The sequence below is a fragment of the Tachysurus fulvidraco genome, chromosome 16 (assembly GCF_022655615.1).
Source record: "Tachysurus fulvidraco isolate hzauxx_2018 chromosome 16, HZAU_PFXX_2.0, whole genome shotgun sequence".
NCBI classification, from domain to species: Eukaryota; Metazoa; Chordata; class Actinopteri; order Siluriformes; family Bagridae; genus Tachysurus; species Tachysurus fulvidraco.
This window is the reverse complement of record NC_062533.1, coordinates 19,792,840-19,817,255: the sequence shown is the minus strand read 5'-3', so window position 1 is coordinate 19,817,255 and position 24,416 is coordinate 19,792,840. Positions and strand designations below refer to the sequence as shown.

General features: G+C 38.3%; 1 protein-coding gene across 2 annotated transcripts; it reads left to right on the top strand.

Moving 5' to 3' along the window:
- The first annotated feature begins 1,726 nt into the window (after window positions 1–1,726).
- Window positions 1,727–23,651, top strand: LOC113656606 (vascular endothelial growth factor receptor 1-like). 2 transcript variants are annotated; one of them, XM_047801432.1, is made up of 6 exons: window positions 1,727–1,903; window positions 2,015–2,332; window positions 20,856–21,197; window positions 21,291–21,386; window positions 21,481–21,515; window positions 21,857–23,651. In XM_047801432.1, exons 1-6 carry the CDS (start codon window positions 1,864–1,866, stop codon window positions 21,974–21,976), a joined length of 951 nt encoding a protein of 316 aa, XP_047657388.1. In that variant the 5' UTR covers window positions 1,727–1,863; the 3' UTR covers window positions 21,977–23,651. The 2 variants fall into 2 exon arrangements, with proteins under 2 accessions (XP_047657388.1, XP_047657387.1); XM_047801431.1 differs by lacking the exons at window positions 1,727–1,903; window positions 2,015–2,332 and adding exons at window positions 20,017–20,302; window positions 20,411–20,728 and having other exon boundaries at window positions 21,857–23,178.
- Window positions 23,652–24,416: the final 765 nt, after the last annotated feature.

The following is a 24,416-nucleotide window of genomic DNA, read 5'->3' as shown; positions in this document are numbered from 1 at the left end:
GTTTTGCTTCATCCTCCAGAACATCCAGAGCCAAGAGCCATGAAGACGTTTATGCTCAAGTTAAAATAAAAACTGTAAACCAGTGCTCTCAGCATTTTTTCTTGAAATTATTTCTAGAATATAAAAGCCTATACATTTTGTTTGATTTTGAAGGTTAAAATATCAAGAAATGGCTGTTGGTACAAAATTTGCTTAAGTTTTTGTGGACCACTTGAATTTTGGTATTTTCCACTTTTCCAGAAATTTTAAGAGCCTGTAAGTCATTTATTAAAGTCAAGATTCACCATCAAATTCCACAAATACCACAGAGTGACATCATTTTCTTAATTTCTTATATATTACCTAATGAAGAAAATTAGAAACATGTTCATTGGAACAGATGTCTGTAAAGGGCCTCACTGATTATATTCAAAATGTATATGAATGAAATGTATATAAGCACTAAACACTTAAGCAGTTTTGAAACAAGCAGGTTTAAGCAGGTTTGTGTTTCCATTAACTTTAACATTATTGTCTAATGTGAGTTGTTCTCAATGAATGTTTTTATTTTAACAACTAAACACTTCCTCAGATTTGAAACAGTTTAAGCAGGTGTGATGTTTCCATTAACTTTCACATGTATTGTCTAGTGTGAGATGTTCTTAAACCAAACCCCAGCATGAGGACGGCGTGTGGTTTATACCACATAAAAGGTGTTAAAATGCAGCAGCAGTTTGTGTGCAAGTTTTACATGAATAAGAATGTAACCCTTATCTTTTGTAGAAATGGTTAACATTATGTTGTCTCCAGTGTCCCAGGAAAATAATAGAAATGTCAGGCTATAATAGTGAAAAGGATTTATTTAGTGACCAAACCATGAGACGCTAGATTACCCACTCACACCATACTTTGACATCTTCCTCTAGAAATAGTGAAAGGTGAAAGTTTAGAAATGTCTAGAATGTCTTTGAATGATGTAGATTCCACTTAATTGGATCATAGACATGGTGTGTGAAGTTTGAGTGAAAGAACTCAAGTGTCCATGGAGCTTTGACCACAGGGTGATGTGATGAGACTAGTGTATTAGTGCAGTAATGTTCATGCTTTTTTACTAATCTTCTCACCAGCAGCCTGCTTCTGCTGGCTAGTCCTTGTGGTGAATTGGGAAACAGACTTGTGTATAGAAAAGACATTTTTAAAGATAAATTATATATATATATATATATATATATATATATATATATATATATATATATATATATATATATATATATATATATAAACATTCATTCAGTCATCCCAAGCCTCCAAGCCTGCCTCCCATCTCCTCATTCCTACCTGAGCCTTGGGAAACATAACAATCCTGCACTCAACACAGTAAACAAACTCAATCCTGACCATTTCAAATATTTTACACTTATTAGTCTTTGTGATCGTTTTTCCATGAATTCTTCTGGAGCAGGTGGAATGGGAATTACACACATGTTCACACCTTTAGTGGAGATCTCATCACTCCTTTTGTATTTTTCACCTTTTTTTTTTGTATTCACTGCTTTAAAGTCAGTTAGAAACCTGCTGAGTTCAGCTTTGCAGGTCATCACAGACTTTCCAGTGCACTGTGATTATCTGGATAGAGTTCTATGATCACTGGAGTCAGAGAAAACAGCCACATGGGAAGATTTGTCAGTTTAGTAAAATATTTGCTTGTATGACATGATGTCATATCTGGGTATAAACTCCACCATCAGATCTCATTACAGCCACTGGACCAATCAAATCAGACCACAGCTTCAAATCATCCAATCAGGGACTGACTCTAAACTTGGTTTTCTACTGAACTGTCTGAGTTCCTAACATCACTATCACTTTGTTTGAACAAGAACGATGATCACACTCTTTGTTGCTCTTTGCTTCTTAACATCAGGTGAGTTACATTTTTATATTTTTATAGAAATCTTATAAAATTATAAAAATAGAATTCATGACATTTGACTTTATTACTAAAAACCATTGAACAATGTGTTTTTTTTTTCAGTGAAACCTTCTAACATCAAGGAGATTCAAGTTAAAAAAATAAAGATTGGAGAAGATGTTACTATAAAATGCGGCGTGTCCAGTGACAAAGATAACCTTTTTTGGTTCAAACAGAGTTTTGGAAAGCTTCCTCAGTTGTTAGGGAGAACAGTGGGGAAAGATTTCAGACCTAATGATAAACGCTTCAGTGTTAGTGATGTAAAATTGTTTAATCTCAACATAACAAATGTGACAGAAGAGGATACAGGAACATACTTCTGTGTAGAAATGCTGAGCACTTCACCAGACTTTACATCTGGAACCCTTTTGGTTGTTGAAGGTAAACAGTTTTACTCTGATAACCTGCTAACTATAACTAATAACTAGCTCCAGATCAAGACTTTATGTAGAATTCTCTGTAATTTCACACCACTCGTTATTTATAGTAATATTTTTACTACGTTAAAGATGAGGAGATAAAACAATCTCCTCCAGCTGTAATGGTGTTGGAGAACGGAGAGTCGCTCACACTCCAGTGTTCAGTACAAGCCATTACTTCAAGCTGTGAAGAACCGAGCGTGTACTGGTTCAGACACGGCTCAGGAGAATCTGATCCAGGAATCATTTACACTCATGGAAACACCAGTGATGAGTGTAAGAAGAGCTCTGAGGCTGGTTCTCCTCCACAGAGCTGTGTCTACACTCTCCCCATGAGGAAGCTCACAACCTCTGGTAAAGAAACGCTCTACTGTTCTGTGGCTGTGTGTGGACAAATCCTCTTCAGGAATGGAATTAAAGCTGCAGATACAAGTAAGACTTGGAGAACATTTATGTTCCTGTTGATTAGTCAGAGACACTTACAGTGACACTGATTCAAATTTCTTTTGTTTTTAATCTTCTCAGCAAATAGGCAGTAGATTGTTGCCTTAACAATCTCCAATGTAATATGTGTTATCGTGATCATTGCTCTGCTCGGACGTTTACTTAAACTACAAAAAGGTTTGTTTACTTTTATTATGGTTTTACAATTAATTTATCAGTATCACAAACAATTATGGCAATTAAACCTTACTGATGTTTATTACTGTTGTATAAAGGGGCTTCAAACAACCAAACAACTAACATAAATCAGGTAATCCAGAGTTTTATCATCGATTTTAACATTTTTGTCATTTTAGACACATTTTATACACACACACACACACACACACACACACACACACACACACACACACACACACACACACACACACACACACACACACAAACACACACACACACACACACAATCAGATACATTATGACATGCAGTGAAATGCTTTGACTGTCAATGTAAAAAAGAAAATTAAAAATAAAAAAATTTAATCAATATTAAAAAGAGAAATAGGAATCGAATCACTTTTACAGTAGCAAAGGAAAGAAAATATTAAAAAGTATTATGAATATGGATCAGTGGCAGAAAGTATCAAAGAAATTTTATAAACAGTTCTTGTTCTTTATCAGGTCGCTGCTGAAGAGGTCTTGAACTATGCAGCTGTAGGTTTTGATAAGAAACCTTCATCCTCTAGAACATCCAGAGCCAAGAGCCATGAAGATGTTTATGCTCAAGTTAAAGTAAAATAGAGAAAGAGAAATTAATTCAGAATTAAAACACAACCAAAATTTAATTCTTCCCTAATTTTTAATTCTTAACTAAAACTAGACAGATTTTTGAATCATGAATGTACTAGTTTGCTTTAATTGTTTAAGACTAAAGCTTCTTATTTGTGGTCTAAAGTTCTGTTCTTTCACCATTACAGACTGTGTAATCTTCTCATTTGTATTTATTAGGATTTGATCAGTTGGTCTTTAAATTATATCCTGCATTTTTTCCCTAAATTTATAAAAGCTTTACTTAATGTTTTCTTAGCATTTTCTCTTAAAATAGTGAACCTGATTTCTAGAATTGCAAGAAAACCCATAGTTTGATTTTAAAAGCTACCTTCATGACCGTTCAGGTCTCACATCAGGCCTTTATTCTTCTTTAAAACATGTCAGATGTGAGAGGATAAATAAATCTGTGGATAATGTAATTACTGTAAATGAGCTAAATCACATTTCCCAGCTGTAGGCAGTTTATAAGTAAATATAATGCACATTATGATGTTTAACTCACACAGATTTCCATAAATATTAATGACTTTAAAGTGAAATAAATCTGAATATTAATGTTAGTGATATTAGTGTTTCCTGTGTTACTTATTACTGCTGAACCTGAAATTCAATTCCAATTACATTTTAATACAGATTTTACTTTCATGACATTTCTATTAAATCTATTAAATATTGTACGATGTGATGAGTTAAGACTCAGATTTAAATAGTAAATAAATCATTAGGAACATAACAATTATCACTGTATCTAACACGCTTCCCTGAAATCTCACTGAAGAATTAAGTGTGAATGTGTTAAACATGTGATGATGTAATGTGGGGAAATATGTGGGGAGTCATTTAAATTATCATTCAGTAATTTTACTCAAACCAAGAAATATTAGAATTGTTCCATTTCTCTTGTAATCATGTCCTGGTTAGATTTAGTAAAAATGTTTTAGTGAATCCTCAGAAGCTTCAGAGCCTCAGACATGTACTCTGTATCGTCATATATATTGCTGTATAGTTTAAAAAATTTTTAAAAATAAATCATGTTAAAAAGAAATGAGTCTGTGACTGCATGTGAGAACAGAAAACAAAAAACTCTAATTATTTTAACTCAATATACAACCGAAACTGTATTCCTGATGTAACAGAATGTGACTTAATAGTGCCCCTGAAAGAGTAGTTTAAATCGAGCCACTGCGCCACCTGCTGTTGTGAGAGAGGAAGTTGCTCAGCTGCTTTAAAATCTGCTTTGTCGCATTTGTGAGAAAATCAAGACAAGAAAATCCTCTTATATACTTTTCCCCTTATATTGTCTTTTGTATTTGCAAATTGCTTCTGTATATTTGAGAATGAACTTTTCCTTTACAAGGAAGCAAAATAATTTCTTTAGATTTGGCACAAATTTATCTCTCTAAATGTCCCATGATCAGAGGTTATGAGATTGTGGAGGTGTTCTGAGTTGTCACCTAGATATTAGCAGCAGATCCCTTAAGGCCTGTAAGTGAGGTGAGGTTCCCGTGGATCAGACTTGTTTGTACAGCACATCCCACAGACGTTTGTTCAGACTGAGATCTGGGGAGTTTGGAGGCTGAGTCAATACCTTTAACTCTCTCTTTGTCTTGTACAGACCATTCATGAACAAGTTTTGCAGTGTGTCTGGGCACATTATCATGCTGATAGAAAGATGCCACTGCCACTAGGGCTTTGCATTGCAGTGAATAGTAGACCTGAACAGCTCCTCTGTGTTTCCCAGCAGAACATTGCCCATACCAACATACTTGCCTTGTTCTTCATTTAATCCTGGAGCCATCTCTTTCTCAGATAAGTAGCACACACATGAGGAAGAGGTCCAGAATGAAAGACCTGCGTTCACTCCTCCAGCCTGGATCTCTCCCAGTTCACCAAGTACCACAGTATTTGTCTCCTGTAATGGACAGTAAAGACATATATTTGTATAGCACTTTTTACAATTGATATTGTCTCAAAGCTTTACAGCACATAGAATAAAAGATCTGCAAGTGATCTAATGTTCAGAAGCCCAAACTTTAGGAACTGTTTTTGTTTGTTTCTTTGACATTTTTCTGGTGTAATTACGATAAGATAATTTAGAGAACTTCCGGGAACAGACACAGTTTCTATAGGATGAGCTATGTGTGCTTTTGTGTCAATGTGATGAGATGAAGGATGGCTATTGAAATTTAGATTTAAATCGTAGTTTACCAGTCAGAAGGTGTGTAGGTGCCCTGGAGATGTGGTCCCAGAGGATCTTCGCTCCAAATCTGCTGGGGTGCAGACCATCGTCACAGAAATGCCTAGGACGCTCCCAGAAACATTCCAGTTATCAATAAAGAGTAAATTCTGAGCCTGACACCATGACTGTAACCACTTATTTAACAGAAAAAGTCTACTGAACCTTTCGATTCCTCGGCTGGTACTTGGGAAGCGGTCCAGACACAATGATCCTTGCCATGGGCACTGTGCTGCAAACCATCTCCACCAGGGTGTTGAAGTCCATCTTCAGAACCTCCGACTGCCTTAGGCTGGTGTCGTTTGTGCCGGTGTGAAGAACCACAGCTCCGGTGTTCCTGCTCACGATCCCAGGTACCTGTGCAGTGACATCAAGAACACGAGCACTAGGTAAGCAGTGAGTGCGAGCCTTACCTTTAGCCACAGCAGCACGGACGTGGTGAACAATGGAGTCTCCGATGATCACAGCGTTGCGTTCCGTTGGGTGAAGCAGTTCAGCATGGGGATCTTGAAGAGCGGTGGAGGCGGAGGGGTAGAGGTCCTCGAACGGGGCCCGGCTCGCATCTTCCGCTGCTGCTGCCTGGGCCTGGGCAGAGAAATACATGGAGTAGAGGTGGAGGGAGGTCTTATTTCACACCGGGAATTTACCTGAGACAGGTGAGCGACTGACCGGGAAGCTTCCAGCATGGCTTTCCGCTCCCTTTGCAAAATGCATATCTTAATGTTATTTAAAAAAAAAAAAAACATGAAATTGTTTATAATGTAGTGAAATAAATATGAATAAAGTGAAATAAAATAAATTCTCATGAATGAAAGACAAACACAAAATATCCTGATTATTTTTATATTATATTATTTTTATTTTTATAATTTTTATTATATTATCACACTAAAAGTCAAACTGGACAAATTGTAAGAAATTGTTCAGTTAAAACTCTCTGAGAACAAAATCACCACATGGATCAGAAACATACGCTGATGTAGCTCAATGTAGATAAATTCACATGGAGCTGAAATGTAGTTAACTTTAAACAGAAAGCTGTTCTACAAACTCTAAAATCCTACTGTATTCAGACACTTTAGAAAGGTTGATGCTGAGAGCAAATTGTCCCGCTTTTGAACAAAAAGATCTTATTGTATGAATATAAAATAATAAATCTGTGTTCAATGAGACATGAAGTTAAAGAGATGTTTCCTTTCCAAACAGTAATGATGGCTGAAATCGCTGTTCACAGTATGTTACAATCTACACAAACCACCGTTAGCATGATACGATAAGATATACCTTTATTCGTCCCACAATGGGAAAATTTCTGTTATAGCAACAAAGAGAAAGAAATGCAAATATATAAAAGAATAAAGACATAATATAATAAACAGTATAAACACAACACAATGTTTAAATACAAAGAAGAAAAAAGAGACCATGAGTAAGTAGTTACACTAACAGACATACTGCTCACAGGTAATATTGCACGGTTTTAAAATTTCTGTTAATGCATGTGTTGTTTAAATACTTTGTTATAGTTAAAATTGCCGTTAAACAGTAATAACGGTGTGTAATTATGGTGACTGGTTCACCCAGGGTTCTTTAAACATTAGAATGAGTCCAGTGCAGTTAATATTGTTGATGTGCTGCATCTTTTCTCATCATCATTATTTGAAGACTACATACAGTCTGTTTTTTACTGAGATCTCATTACAGCCACTAGACCAATCAAATCAGACCACAGCTTCAAATCATCCAATCAGGGGCTGACTCTAAACTTGGTTTTCTACTGAACTGTCTGAGTTCCTAACATCACTATCACTTTGTTTGTACAAGAACGATGATCACACTCTTTGTTGCTCTTTGCCTCTTAACATCAGGTGAGTTACATTTTTATATTTTTATAGAAATGAATTTTATACTATAAAAATTCATGACAAATTTGACTTTATTACTAAAAATTAAACAATGTATTTTTTCCCAGTGAAATCTTCTAACATCAAGGAGATTCAAGTTAAAAATCTAAAGATTGGAGAAGATGTTATTATAAAATGTGACGTGTCCAGTGACAAAGATAACCTTGTTTGGTTCAAACAGAGTTTTGGAAAGGTTCCTCAGTTGGTAGGGAGACGTGTGCTTTAACTCTCTACATTTGATTATATTGTCTTCTGGTAAAGTAGGTTCCTGTCTTTTGTATACTATCTGCTTAACTCACTTTGTTCTAGAGTAGTGTGATTTGAATCGTGTTATATTCTATAGCATTGTTGATTTTTATAGTGTTGGTTTTTGTTGTTCTCTCAGCTGATTAATCAGGAGTAGTTTCAGTCTCCCTTAAGGTGTGAATTGGGGGCAGGGCTTACCTATTTAAATTGAAGGTTCTCCGCTACAGACGCTAGCGTCTGTAGCGGTTTGTTTGTTAGTAGCTCTCTCTCTCTCTCTCTCTCTCTCTCTCTAACATTAGTGTCTAGTACTGTTTTGATATATTCTACCATACCTCAATTCTCACTATTGTTTGACTACAAATATGTGCCTTAAACCCATCTCTGTACTCAAGGCCTACTCTCGCAGACGCTCTCATCCACAAAGCAGAGGTCACAATCCCAATAACCTCATCTACCCTCCTCTGTTATGTAAGTCTCAAACAGTAGTGGTAGGTGGGCTCTGGAATTGTCAGTCTGCGGTAAAGAAAGCTGATTTTATCTCTGCTTTAACTTCCCATTACTCCTTTGATTTTCTTGCTCTAACAGAAACCTGGATATCCCCACAGAACACTGCTACACCAGCTGCTTTATCCTCTGCCTATGCTTTCTCTCACTCACCACGAGAAACAGGCAGGGGTGGTGGTACAGGTTTATTGTTGTCAAAGAAATGGTGCTTTAAACCTCTACTCTTCTCTAATTTAACCATCTCTTCTTTTGAATTTCATGCCATTTCAGTTACCTCTCCTATCAACCTTGTTATCATTGTTGTCTACCGCCCTCCTGGTCCCCTAGGAAACTTCTTGGAAGAAATGGACTCACTGCTTAGTGCTTTCCCTTCCGATAGCTCCCCCCTGACAGTGCTTGGTGACTTCAACCTCCCCTCTGACAAGCTACATTCTTCTTCCCTCCTGTCTCTTCTCGACTCTTTCTCCCTCACACTCAACAGCTACATCCCCACACACAAAGGAGGCAATGTCCTGGACCTGGTTTTCACCCGTCCTTCTCCAGCTACAGATGTGACTGCTACCCCACTCCACGTCTCTGATCATCACCTGGTATCCTTCACCATCACTCTACCTATCTTACCTAAAACTACCTCTCACCCCCTTGCTCTTACTCGCCGCAACCTTCACTCTGTCTCACCTTCATCTGTAGCTTCTGGCACTCTTTCTTCCCTTCCTGATGCTAAGTCTTTTTCCTCACTACCCTTAGACTCAGCCACAGATACTTTCCTCTCATCTCTTTCCTCAACTATGGACTCCCTCTGCCCTATGTTCGCTAAACCCAAGAAAACTTCTTCCTCTGCTCCTTGGCTTTCAGATGTGCTGCGCAACAATCGAAGAGAGCTAAGATCATCAGAGAGAAAGTGGAAGAAATCACAACTTGATGCAGATCTTGATTTTTACAGAACACTTCTTGTCAAGTTCTCCTCAGATGTGACTTCTGCCAAGACTTCCTTCTACAAGGAAAAGCTTGAAGCTTCCTCACATGACCCTCGGAAATTCCACAACATCATCTCTTCTCTGCTCAACCCCCCGGCTCCACCTTCTTCATCCTCCCTGACTGCAGAAGACTTTGCTTCTTTCTACCAGGAGAAGATTGAGGAAATCTGCCGGACCTTCACTTCAGCCCCGACTGCACTTACATCTCAGAGTATGGATTCCCCTACACCTTCGTTGTCACATTTTTCAACTGTAGCAGCAGAAGAGATTTTACAACTCATCCAGTCCTGCAATCCTACCACCTGCCCATTGGATCCACTCCCTACCACTATGCTCCAGACCATCTCACAAGACCTCTTGCCCTTCATTTCCACTATCGTCAATAGATCCATAGCATCTGGTCAGGTACCAACTACTTTCAAGAGAGCAAGGGTTATTCCCATCCTAAAGAAACCTGCTCTGGATCCATCAGACATCAGTAACTACAGACCGGTATCACTTCTCTCATTTCTTTCAAAAATTCTTGAACGCATTGTCTATAATCAACTGTCTGTCTATCTCTCACAGAACAACCTCCAAGATCCCAAACAGTCTGGCTTTAAAGCAGCTCACTCTACAGAGACAGCCCTTTTGGATGTCTCTGAGAAGCTACATACTGCTAGATCAGCCAAACTATCATCCGTCCTTATCCTCCTTGACCTTTCAGCAGCGTTTGATACGGTCAACCACAAGACTCTCTTATCCTCCCTCAAGAGTCTTGGGATTTGCGGATCAGCTTGGGAATGGTTTGCCTCCTACCTGGAAGGACGCTCATATCAAGTAACATGGAGGGGAGTGACATCTGCTCCACGCAGACTCTCCACTGGCGTCCCACAGGGCTCAGTACTTGGTCCTCTTCTTTTCTCCTTGTATACTCACTCACTTGGTGAAGTTATTTCATCACATGGGTTCTCTTACCACTGCTATGCTGATGATACACAACTTATCTTTTCTTTCCCACCCTCAGATGCCACAGCTTCTGACCGGATCTCAGCATGTCTGGCAGAAATTTCATCATGGATGACTGCTCATCAGTTAAAGCTCAATCCTAGCAAAACTGAACTGCTGTTCATCCCAGGTGATTCATCCCCAGGTCACGATCTTGCTATATCCTTGCACAACGATCTGATCTCCCCTTCAGCCACAGCTCGCAACCTTGGGGTAACCATGGACAATCAACTGTCCTTTTCCTCTCATGTTGCAAATGTGACTCGCTCATGTCGGTTTCTTCTCTACAACATTAGAAGGATTCGGCCATTTTTGTCCACACAGACTGCCCAGGTACTTGTTCAGTCTCTTGTCATTTCTAGACTGGATTACTGCAATGCACTGCTGGCAGGTCTACCTATGAACGCAATCCGTCCTCTGCAAATGATCCAAAATGCAGCTGCCCGGCTTGTTTTCAACCTGCCAAAGTTCTCGCATACCACCCCGCTACTGCGATCCCTCCACTGGCTTCCGGTAGCTGCACGCATCCGGTTCAAAACACTGATGCTGGCCTACAAAGCCAAAAATGGACCAGCCCCCTCTTACCTCAAAGCCCTCATCATTCCTCGCACTGCACCCCGCAACCTCCGATCTACCAGCACTGCTCGACTGGTTCCACCATCTCTCAGGGTAAGAGGCAAGTATACTACAAGACTCTTCTCTGTACTGGCACCAAGGTGGTGGAATGAACTTCCCATAGAGGTCCGGACAGCCGAGTCACTGGCTATTTTCAAGCGGCGGTTGAAGACCTACTTATTCAGGAAGCACTTCAACTAGCACTTCTTTCCTTATCTTTTGCATTTTAAAAAAAAAAAAAAAAAAAAAAAACAAACCTTTGACACTTTTTCATTGTAACTTTGAACAAATGTTTTAAACTCATGGTATCTTAAGTATGTAACCTAGTGAACCAGCATTAATGTATTCAGTGTTAGAGATTTAAGCACTTATGTACGTCGCTCTGGATAAGGGCGTCTGCCAAATGCTGTAAATGTAAATGTAAATGTAAATGAGAACAGTGGGGAAAGATTTCAGACCTAATGATAAACGCTTCAGTGTTAGTGATGTAAAATTCTCTGTAATTTCACACCACTCGTTATTTATAGTAATATTTTTACTAAATTAAAGATAAGGAGAGGAAACGATCTCCTCCAGCTGTAAAGGTGTTGGAGAACGGAGAGTCGCTCACACTCCAGTGTTCAGTACAAGCCATTACTTCAAGCTGTGAAGAACCGAGCGTGTACTGGTTCAGACACGGCTCAGGAGAATCTGATCCAGGAATCATTTACACTCATGGAAACACCAGTGATGAGTGTAAGAAGAGCTCTGAGGCTGGTTCTCCTCCACAGAGCTGTGTCTACACTCTCCCCAAGAGGAACCTCATAACATCTGGTAAAGAAACGCTCTACTGTGCTGTGGCTGAGTGTGGACAAATCCTCTTCGGGAATGTAATTATACCTGCAGAGAAAAGTAAAACCTCTTCTTCTTAAACAAATTTAACTTTAACCTGTTCATGCACACGAACGATCGGACGAAATTGTATACAAAACAAAAAGTGATACAGCTCCCACATACTTTAACACACAGGGGTGAGCCTGGTCTCATTGTAAAGAAGAGATACTCTAGTTTCAGATACAAGTGTCAGATTGATTCTAGGCCTTACTGACACAAAGTTACAGAGGCTAGAATGGAAAATTTTGATTTTCGCCTGAAGTTTTTAATTTATCTTATTTCTCTGGAACATGTTAGGTAACATTTAACACCTGAGGGTCATAGCCACATGTCTTGGCTTTCACCAAAAAAAATCAAGTCAAAAGACCCAAAAATGGCTTCAATAAAACTATTTTTCTACGGACATGTCCATCCGGTCATGTGTTTCTTGTTTACTTGTTTACTGTATAACTTTGAATTAAAAGACTGCATGCTCAGTTTAAATGGCCAAAAACAAGCACAGCCTCTCTGTCTACTATTCTGTTGTGTAAAGAGGCTGTAACCTGACACCCTGAGCTGTGAGAGTGTGAAAAGGTCGAGGATTGCGCAATAAACCCATCGCGCACGATTTTCGCGCAGAAGCCAGCATTAGAGAGGCGGGTCGCGGCATACCGTTGGAATCGTCTCCTTATTGGCTAAAGAGCTGTATAGGTCCCGGCCAATTTCATTGCTATTGGAAGGAGTAATTGTCAGTCAAGGGAGGGTTCCCAAAAATGATGTCTGACCTCATTGGCTTCTCAGCCGTCTATCTCTGCAATACAAGCACCGATTGGCTCAAGTGAGGGCTTGTTTGATTCGTTACGCCCTGGGCTATAAATAGAATTTAGAATTTTTGAATACCCCAATGAGAAGTTAGAGCCGAAACAATGATGGTGGCGCACCACTGTTTCCAATTTTTCGGAATATTTGCGGCGCGACTTTTAATCCGTTTTGGATTAAAAGGCTTACAGATTTCAGTTCCTTGGACCTGTGTGGATTTTTGTGGATTATTTGTTTTGGAATATATTACCCCAGTGAAGAAAGGGATGCGTCTAAAGGTAAGGGAAAACTGGTCTAGCACCACCTAGGTCAGTTTTCTCCAAAAAAATGTTTCTAAGAGTAAGACGGCTATGAATCATATTATGCTTTGTGCGTAGGCTTGAAAAATATTGAGAGTATAAACTTTACTAGAAACATAAGTTTTTTTCGTGTTTTTAGAGAATTTAATGCTTAAAAGTTACAATGAAATTATGCAGCTTCAGCCCCTAGCGGTAGTGTTCCACAGGTGGAACGGTGTTCAATAACAAACTTTAATTATCCTCAAAAATAAGTGTTTTAAAACATCTGTATTTTTCCAAACAGGTTATATTAATGACTTTAAAGTGAAATAAATCTGAATATTAATGTTAGTGATATTAGTGTTTACTGTGTTACTTATTACTGCTGAACCTGAAATTCAATTCCAATTACATTTTAATACAGATTTTACTTTCATGACATTTCTATTAAATCTATTAAATATTGTACGATGAGTTAAGACTCAGATTTAAATAGTAAATAAATCACTAGGAACATAACAATTATCACTGTATCTAACACGCTTCCCTGAAATCTCACTGAAGAATTAAGTGTGAATGTGTTAAACATGTGATGATGTAATGTGGGGAAATATGTGGGGAGTCATTTAAATTATCGTTCAGTAATTTTACTCAAACCAAGAAATATTAGAATTGTTCCATTTCTCTTGTAATCATGTCCTGGTTAGATTTAGTAAAAATGTTTTAGTGAATCCTCAGAAGCCTCAGAGCCTCAGACATGTACTCTGTATCGTCATATATATTGCTGTATAGTTTAAACAATTTTTAAAAATAAATCATGTTAAAAAGAAATGAGTCTGTGACTGTTGTATTTTTATTTAGTAAAAATAATTAAGGTATTATTCCTTACAATATTATAAGTAAGGAAAATATTACAAGTGGTGTCATAGGACATATGTAGGCGATGTTGTAGGCCAGATGTAAAGAAGAAAAGATGTTTATTGTAACACGTCAAAGGTGTTAAAGTTCAGCAACAGTTTGTGAGCAAGTTTTGCATTAAAACAAATGCAACCTTTATATTTTATAGATATGGTTAACATTTTGTTGTCCCCAGTGTCACAGCACAAAAATAGAAACCTCAGGTAATAGTGGAGCATGTGAAAAGGATTTAACAACCAAACCATGAGATGCTCGCTGGCCAAGTGACGCACAAACTGAGCTGTGATCTTGGGGATCTGAAGGGAGATACATAGTTTGAAGGAGATGAAGTTACCTGCTGAACCGGAGTTGAGGAGAGCTGAAATAGAAATAGAGTGATGGAGAAAAGATATAACACTTGAGTTTGTATGACTGTACTGTCGGAGAGTTTTGTTGCCACAACAAATCTGCCCATTGGAGGGCCTTTCCTTGGAAATGTGAATTGATGAAAGCTATTTTGGAGCCTTCGGTGGGGTATTGCTGCGGCTGCATCTCAAACACGAGTGAATATTGAAGCAAAAATACGGTGGGATTCTCTGTCGAACCAGAGTAGGGCGCCAGGCTGGCCATGGGGGATGCGACTACGGTAGCAGTCGAAGTTGGTGCTGTGTGGTGACAGGTGTGGTGGTGCTGGATTGTAGCGATGAGCGAAGAAGATCCACTAGTTCGCGAATGGGATCCGATGCTGGAACATACATCTTGCTTACGGTACTAGGTCACACGCTACAGACAAAGGTAAGCAAAACAGAGTGCGGTTTATTGAAGAGTTTATGAACATATATATCAGAGAAGAAAGTAGAAAGCACCAAAACATTGCAGCACACAAACACACATGCAGGGGATATAATAACTGTATCCTTAACTTGAGGAAGTATATATATATATATAGGAGCAAATCCTGTCCAAAAGCGAGCACGAAGGAAGGGTAGCCGACTGCTGCGAGACAAACGGGAGTTTGGAGCTTGAATGACTGCAGAGAAAATCATGTTAGTACATACGAGACCAGACACTGAGTGAGTGACTGAGAGTGGCTTATATAGGGGGGGGTGTCGATTGGTGAATGCGGAATAGGTGGTGCTGATTAGTACTCAGGTGGATGTGAATGCTGGTGAGTGAGGGAAGGACCTGTTACTTTGTGACATGTGGCTGTTTAACCTGAAATTATATTTCAGACACTGAACATTGAATCAGATTAAAATGTTTGTTTAAGTCCTTTATTTTAAATGATTTTTAGAGTATTTTAAATTTATTAACAAATTACACAAATACCACAGGTTGACCATTTTATGTGTTTCTATTTAAAAACATTAACACAAAATATGTTCATTGTGTAGGGCACAAAACAACAGCACTGAGTCAGGAAGTCAGAAACTGAAACGGGAAGCACCTGCCCTCAGGACAATCCAATGCTGCTCGGACCAATCAGACGCTATTCTACAGAACTCTTTTGATCACGTGGACTGGGACATGTTCCGGGCAGCGTCTGATGATGACAACATAGAGGCTACCCCAACTGAAAACCGTGGATTAATAGTGATGTTCAAGCGGCCTTGTCAGCGCGGACATCTGCTTTTAAATACGGGAATCCTGATGATTGCAAACAAGCCAGCTACGATCTCAGGAAAACCATCAAAGCTACAAAAAGGCAATATAAAAACAAAGTTGAAGAACAATTCAACACCAATGATGCAAGAAGCTTGTGGCAGGGCATCAACAACATCACGGACTTTAAAGGGAACAAACCAGCGACTGTGAACATTGCTGCCTCTCTACCGGATGAGCTAAATAACTTTTCGTTTCGAGGCTCACAACCCCACCCACACAGAGCTGCTGCAGAAGATGTGAGTGCACTCTCCGTCTCTGTCACGGATGTAACCCGATCCTTTCGGCGAGTAAACGACCGCAAGGCTGAGGGTCCTGATGGCATCCCAGGCCGTGTGCTCCGAACATGCGCATCCCAACTAGCCAGTGTGTTCACAGACATTTTCAACCTCTCCTTTTGTCTGTCTGTGGTTCCATCGTCCTTCAAAAAATCCACCATTGTGCCCATACCAAAGAAAAATAAAATGCCTAAATGACTGGAGACCAGTTGCTCTCACACCCATCTTCAGCAAGTGCTTTGAGAGACTCATCAGAGAAACAATTTGCATATCGTAGCAACCCTTCCACAGACGATGCTATTGCTTTCACCCTTCATACTGCTCTCTCCCACCTGGAAAATAAGAACACCTATGTGAGAATGCTGTTTATTGACTACAGCTCCGCATTTAACACTATAGTGCCTGCCACACTTGTTGTGAAGCTCCAGACTCTGGGACTAACAGATCTCTGTGCAGCTGGATTCTGTATTTCCTGACAGGCAGGAGTCAGGTGATAAGAATGGGCAGCAATACTTCATCCCCACTGATCCTCAACACCGGTGCTCCTCAGGGCTGTGTCCTCAGCCCACTCCTGTACTCCCTGTACACACACGACTGTGCAGCCACACATAGCTCCAAAGTCATCTTCAAATTCGCTGATGACACAACGGTGATAGGCCGATCACTGACAATGATGAGATGGCCTACAGAGAAGAGGTGAGCACCCTGACTACATGGTGTCAGGAGAACCACCTCTCACTCAACATTGACAAGACCAAGGAGCTGGTGGTGGATTTCAGGAGACAGAGGATTAAATACAAACCCATCACCATCAACAAGACACCTGTGGAGCGTTTGAGCAGCTTTAAGTTTCTCGGCGTCAACATCAGCGAGGATCTCACCTGGGCCATACACACTGATGCAGTACTGAAGAAGGTACATCAACGCCTCTTCTTCCTGTGACGGCTGAGGAAGTTTGGAATGAGCCCCAGCATCTTCAGAACATGTTACACCTGCACTATAGTGAGCATCCTGATGGGCTGCATCACTGCCTGGTTTGGAAACAGCACCGCTGGCAACCGTAAAGCTCTGAAAAGGGTCGTGCGAACTGCCAGCCACATTGTTGGAGGTGAGCTTCCCTCCCTCCAGGATATCTACACAAGGCGATGTATAAGAAAGGCCTGAAGGATCATCAGTGACTCCAGCCACCCGTCCCACAGACTGCTCTCTCTGCTCCCCTTAGGAAGACATCTCCACAGCATCCGATCCCGCACCAGTCGACTGAGGGATAGCTTTTTCCATCAGGCTATCAGACAGTCACAACTAATTCACCCTACAGCATACTTTACAATATGGTATGCCACACACTGCACCTTAACTTCGGACTATCCACTGGACTATACGCTCACACTGCACTAGACACACTGGACTTTACATACACACTGCATTCAATGCCATAATCCATCTGCTACCACCAGATACCATCTGATGCACACTTCTGTACCTGTATAATCTTTTTTGCACCTTATAGTATTTTATATATAATATATTTACATATACAATCTGTACCTGTACAATCTGTTTTGCAAGTTATAGTATTTTATATATAATATATTTACATATATTTACACATATACATATATAAATATAGTACTACTGAACGGAGGCCCAATAGCACACTGTGTGTACTGACACGTATGAGCATATTGCACATGTTCATTTGCTGATTCCATTATCTGTTTGTTAATTGTACATATTGTACACACATTGTGCCGGCTATATACAGTATATGAGCATACTGCACATTTCACCTGTTGAAATCATTATGTTTGTTAATTGTACATATTGTACAAACACATTGCACTATAAAAAAACTATATGTATGAGCAAATTGCACATTTTCACTTGTCAACTCATTACCTATATATTTATCGGTATATCTGTACAACTGTTCTGCAATTTCTGGAGTTTCCTCCTAAGAATTTCACTCACCAAGGCACATGTGCTGTGGTGATGTGACAATAAAAGTGACTTTACTTGACAGATGAAACCAATGCCGGTAGCGCAATTTATTCAGTGTAGGGGCAATGGGGGGTGGGGGAGTGAGTGAATGGTGATCTGACTGCCTCAGGCTGGTGTCGTTCATGCCGGCATGAAGAACCACGGATCCGGTTTGCTTGCTCAGGATCCCAGGTACCTGTGCAGCGACATCAAGAACACGAGCACTAGGTAAATAGCGAATGTGTACCTTACCTTTAGCTGCAGTAGCATGGATGTGGCACACGATGGAGTCTCCAATGATCACAACGTTGCATTTTGTCTTCTATTTAATCCAGTCCTTTATTAACTAGGATTCTGTTCTGTTAAATAAATCCACATCTGAATGCACAGAGAATTTTAATAGACATCTATTCACCTAAATATCAGTGTAGTCATTATTTTAGTCTTTTAATCTGCCCTGATTAATGAACAGCTCTTGTTCTTCATCAGACTGTTGATGATGTCTTGAACTATACAGCTGTGAGTTTTGCTTCATCCTCCAGAACATCCAGAGCCAAGAGCCATGAAGACGTTCAGCATTTTTTCTTGAAATTCTTCAAATTATTTCTAGAATATAAAAGCCTATACATTTTGTTTGATTTTGAAGGTTAAAATATCAAGAAATGGCTGTTGGTACAAAATTTGCTTAAGTTTTTGTGGACCACTTGAATTTTGGTATTTTCCACTTTTCCAGAAATTTTAAGAGCCTGTAAGTCATTTATTAAAGTCAAGATTCACCATCAAATTCCACAAATACCACAGAGTGACATCATTTTCTTAATTTCTTATATATTACCTAATGAAGAAAATTAGAAACATGTTCATTGGAACAGATGTCTGTAAAGGGCCTCACTGATTATATTCAAAATGTATATGAATGAAATGTATATAAGCACTAAACACTTAAGCAGTTTTGAAACAATCAGGTTTAAGCAGGTTTGTGTTTCCATTAACTTTAACATTATTGTCTAGTGTGAGTTGTTCTCAATGAATGTTTTTATTTTAACAACTAAACACTTCCTCAGATTTGAAACAGTTTAAGCAGGTGTGATGTTTCCATTAACTTTCACATGTATTGTATAGTGTGAGATGTTCTTAAACCAAACCCCAGCATGAGGACGGCGTGTGGTTTATACCTCATAAAAGGTGTTAAAATGCAGCAGCAGTTTGTGTGCAGGTTTTGCATGAATAAGAATGTAACCCTTATCTTTTGTAGAAATGGTTAACATAAAGTTATCTCCAGTGTCCCAGGAAAATAATAGAAATGTCAGGCTATAATAGTGAAAAGGATTTATTTAGTGACCAAACCATGAGACGCTAGATTACCCACTCACACCATACTTTGACATCTTCCTCTAGAAACAGTGAAAGATGAAAGTATAGAAATGTCTAGAATGTCTTTGAATGATGTAGATTCCACTTAATTGGATCATAGACATGGTGTGTGAAGTTTGAGCGAAAGAACTCAAGCGTCCATGGAGCTTTGACCACAGGGTGATGTGATGAGACTAGTGTATTAGTGCAGTAATGTTCATGCTTTTTTACTAATCCTCTCACCAGCAGCCTGCTTCTGCTGGCTAGCCCTTGTGGTGAATTGGGAAACAGACTTGTGTACAGAAAAGACATTTTTAAAGATATATATATATATATATATATATATATATATATATATATATATATATATATATATATATATATATATATATAAGATCATCCCAAGCCTCCAAGCCAGCCTCCCATCTCCTCATTCCTACCCGAGCCTTGGGAAACATCCTGACCATTTCAAATATTTTACACTTATTAGTCTTTGTGATCGTTTTTCCATAAATACTTCTGGAGCAGGTGGAATGGGAATTACACACATGTTCACACCTCTAGTGGAGATCTCATCACTCTTTTTGTATTTTTCCCTTTTTTTTTAATTCATTGCTTGAAAGTCAGTTAGAAAAAATATATATATATATATATATATATATATATATATATATATATATATATATATATATATATATACCTAAACTAAGCCAATAACTGCTGAGTTCAGCTTTGCAGGTCATCTCGGACTTCCCAGTGCACTGTGATTATCTGGATAGAGTTCTATGATCACTGGAGTCAGAGAAAACAGCCACATGGGAAGATTTGTCAGTTTAGTAAAATATTTGCATGTATGAGATCGTGTCATATCTGGGTATAAACTCCACCATCAGTTCTCATTACAGCCACTGGACCAATCAAATCAGACCACAGCTTCAAATCATCCAATCAGGGGTTGACTCTAAACTTGGTTTTCTACTGAACTGTCTGAGTTCCTAACATCACTATCACTTTGTTTGAACAAGAACGATGATCACACTCTTTGTTGCTCTTTGCCTCTTAACATCAGGTGAGTTACATTTTTATATTTTTATAGAAACCTTATAAAATTATAAAAATAGAATTCATGACATTTGACTTTATTACTAAAAACCATTGAACAATGTGTTTTTTTCAGTGAAACCTTCTAACATCAAGGAGATTCAAGTTAAAAAAATAAAGATTGGAGAAGATGTTACTATAAAATGTGGCATGTTTAATGACAAAGATAACCTTTTTTGGTTCAAACAGAGTTTTGGAAAGGTTCCTCAGTTGTTAGGGAGAACAGTGGGGAAAGATTTCAGACCTAATGATAAACGCTTCAGTGTTAGTGATGTAAAATTGTTTAATCTCAACATTACAAATGTGACAGAAGAGGATACAGGAACATACTTCTGTGTAGAAATGCTGAACACTTCACCAGACTTTACATCTGGAACCCTTTTGGTTGTTGAAGGTAAACAGTTTTACTCTGATAACCTGCTAACTATAACTAATAACTAGCTCCAGATCAAGACTTTATGTAGAATTCTCTGTAATTTTACACCACTCGTTATTTATAGTAATATTTTACTAAATTAAAGATGAGGAGAGGAAACGATCTCCTCCAGCTGTAACGGTGTTGGAGAACGGAGAGTCGCTCACACTCCAGTGTTCAGTACAAGCCATTACTTCAAGCTGTGAAGAACCGAGCGTGTACTGGTTCAGACACGGCTCAGGAGAATCTGATCCAGGAATCATTTACACTCATGGAAACGCCAGTGATGAGTGTAAGAAGAGCTCTGAGGCTGGTTCTCCTCCACAGAGCTGTGTCTACACTCTCCCCAAGAGGAAGCTCACAACCTCTGGTAAAGAAATGCTCTACTGTGCTGTGGCTGAGTGTGGACAAATCCTCTTCAGGAATGTAAATAAAGCTGCAGATACAAGTAAGACTTGGAGAACATTTATGTTCCTGTTGATTAGTCAGAGACACTTACAGTGATACTGATTCAAATTTCTTTTGTTTTTAATCTTTTCAGAAAATAGGCAGTGGATTGTTGCCTTAACAATCTCCAATGTAATATGTGTTATCGTGATCATTGCTCTGCTCGGACGTTTACTTAAACTACAAAAAGGTTTGTTTACTTTTATTATGTTTTTACAATTAATTTATCAGTATCACAAACAATTATGGTAATTAATCCTTATGTTTATTACTGTTGTATAAAGGGGCTTCAAACGACCAAACAACTAACATAAATCAGGTAATCCAGAGTTTTATCATCAATTTAAACATTTTTGACATTTTAGACACATTTTATACACACACACACACACACACACACACACACACACACACACACACACACACACACACACACACACACACACACAGATACATTATGACATGCAGTGAAATGCTTTGACTGTCAATGTAAAAAAGAAAATAAAAAATAAAAAAATGTAATCAATATTAAAAAGAGAAATAGGAATCAAATCACTTTTACAGTAGAAAAGGAAAGAAAACATTAAAAAGTATTATGAATATGGATCAGTGGCAGAAAGTATCAAAGAAATTTTATAAACAGTTCTTGTTCTTTATCAGGTCGCTGCTGAAGAGGTCTTGAACTATGCAGCTGTGGGTTTTGATAAGAAACCTTCATCCTCTAGAACATCCAGAGCCAAGAGCCATGAAGATGTTTATGCTCAAGTTAAAGTAAAATAGAGAAAGAGAAATTAATTCAGAATTAAAACACAACCAAAATTTAATTCTTCCCTAATTTTTAATTCTTAACTAAAACTAGACAGATTTTTGAATCATGAATGTACTAGTTTGCTTTAATTGTTTATGACTAAAGCTTCTTATTTGTGGTCTAAAGTTCTGTTCTTTCACCATTACAGACTGTGTAACCTTCTCATTTGTATTTATTAGGATTTGATCAGTTGGTCTTTAAATTATATCCTGCATTTTTTCCCTAAATTTATAAAAGCTTTACATTTGGGATCTTTACTTAACATTTTCTCTTAAAATAATGAACCTGATTTCTAGAATTGCAAGAAAACCCATAGTTTGATTTTAAAAGCTACCTTCATGACCGTTCAGGTCTCACATCAGGCCTTTATTCTTCTTTAAAACATGTCAGATGTGAGAGGATAAATAAATCTGTGGATAATGTAATTACTGTAAATGAGCTAAATCACATTTCCCAGCTGTAGGCAGTTTATAAGTAAATATAATGCACATTATGATGTTTAACCCACACAGATTTCCATAAATATTAATGACTTTAAAGTGAAATAAATCTGAATATTAATGTTAGTGATATTAGTGTTTACTGTGTTACTTATTACTGCTGAACCTGAAATTCAATTCCAATTACATTTTAATACAGATTTTACTTTCATGACATTTCTATTAAATCTATTAAATATTGCACGGTGTGATGAGTTAAGGCTCAGATTTAAATAGTAAATAAATCATTAGGAACATAACAATTATCACTGTATCTAACACGCTTCCCTGAAATCTCACTGAAGAATTAAGTGTGAATGTGTTAAACATGTGATGATGTAATGTGGGGAAATATGTGGGGAGTCATTTAAATTATCGTTCAGTAATTTTACTCAAACCAAGAAATATTAGAATTGTTCCATTTCTCTTGTAATCATGCCCTGGTTAGATTTAGTAAAAATGTTTTAGTGAATCCTCAGAAGCTTCAGAGCCTCAGACATGTACTCTGTATCGTCATATATATTGCTGTATAGTTTAAACAATTTTTAAAAATAAATCATGTTAAAAAGAAATGAGTCTGTGACTGCATGTGAGAACAGAAAACAAAAAACTCTAATTATTTTAACTCAATATCCAACTGAAACTGTATTCCTGATGTAACAGAATGTGACTTAATAGTGCCCCTGAAAGACTAGTTTAAATCGAGCCACTGCGCCACCTTCTGTTGTGAGAGAGGAAGTTGCTCAGCTGCTTTAATATCTGCTTTGTCGCATTTGTGAGAAAATCAAGACAAGAAAATCCTCTTATACACTTTTCCCCTTATATTGTCTTTTGTATTTGCAAATTGCTTCTGTATATTTGAGAATGAACTTTTCCTTTACAAAGAAGCAAAATAATTTCTTTAGTTTTGGCACAAATTTATCTCTCTAAATGTCCCATGATCAGAGGTTATGAGATTGTGAAGGTGTTCTGTGGTGTCACCTAGATATTAGCAGCAGATCCCTTAAGGCCTGTAAGTGAGGTGAGGTTCCCGTGGATCAGACTTGTTTGTACAGCACATCCCACAGACGTTTGTTCAGACTGAGATCTGGGGAGTTTGGAGGCTGAGTCAATACCTTTAACTCTCTCTTTGTCTTGTACAGACCATTCATGAACAAGTTTTGCAGTGTGTCTGGGCACATTATCATGCTGATAGAAAGATGCCACTGCCACTAGGGTTTTGCATTGCAGTGAATAGTAGACCTGAACAGCTCCTTTGTGTTTCCCAGCAGAACATTGCCCATACCAACATACTTGCCTTGTTCTTCATTTAATCCTGGAGCCATCTCTTTCTCAGATAAGTAGCACACACATGAGGAAGAGGTCCAGAATGAAAGACCTGTGTTCACTCCTCCAGCCTGGATCTCTCCCAGTTCACCAAGTACCACAGTATTTGTCTCCTGTAATGGACAGTAAAGACATATATTTGTATAGCACTTTTTACAATTGATATTGTCTCAAAGCTTTACAGCACATAGAATAAAAGATCTGCAAGTGATCTAATGTTCAGAAGCCCAAACTTTAGGAACTGTTTTTGTTTGTTTCTTTGACATTTTTCTGGTGTAATTACGATAAGATAATTTAGAGAACTTCCGGGAACAGACACAGTTTCTATAGGATGAGCTATGTGTGCTTTTGTGTCAATGTGATGAGATGAAGGATGGCTATTGAAATTTAGATTTAAATCGTAGTTTACCAGTCAGAAGGTGTGTAGGTGCCCTGGAGATGTGGTCCCAGAGGATCTTCGCTCCAAATCTGCTGGGGTGCAGACCATCGTCACAGAAATGCCTAGGACGCTCCCAGAAACATTCCAGTTATCAATAAAGAGTAAATTCTGAGCCTGACACCATGACTGTAACCACTTATTTAACAGAAAAAGTCTACTGAACCTTTC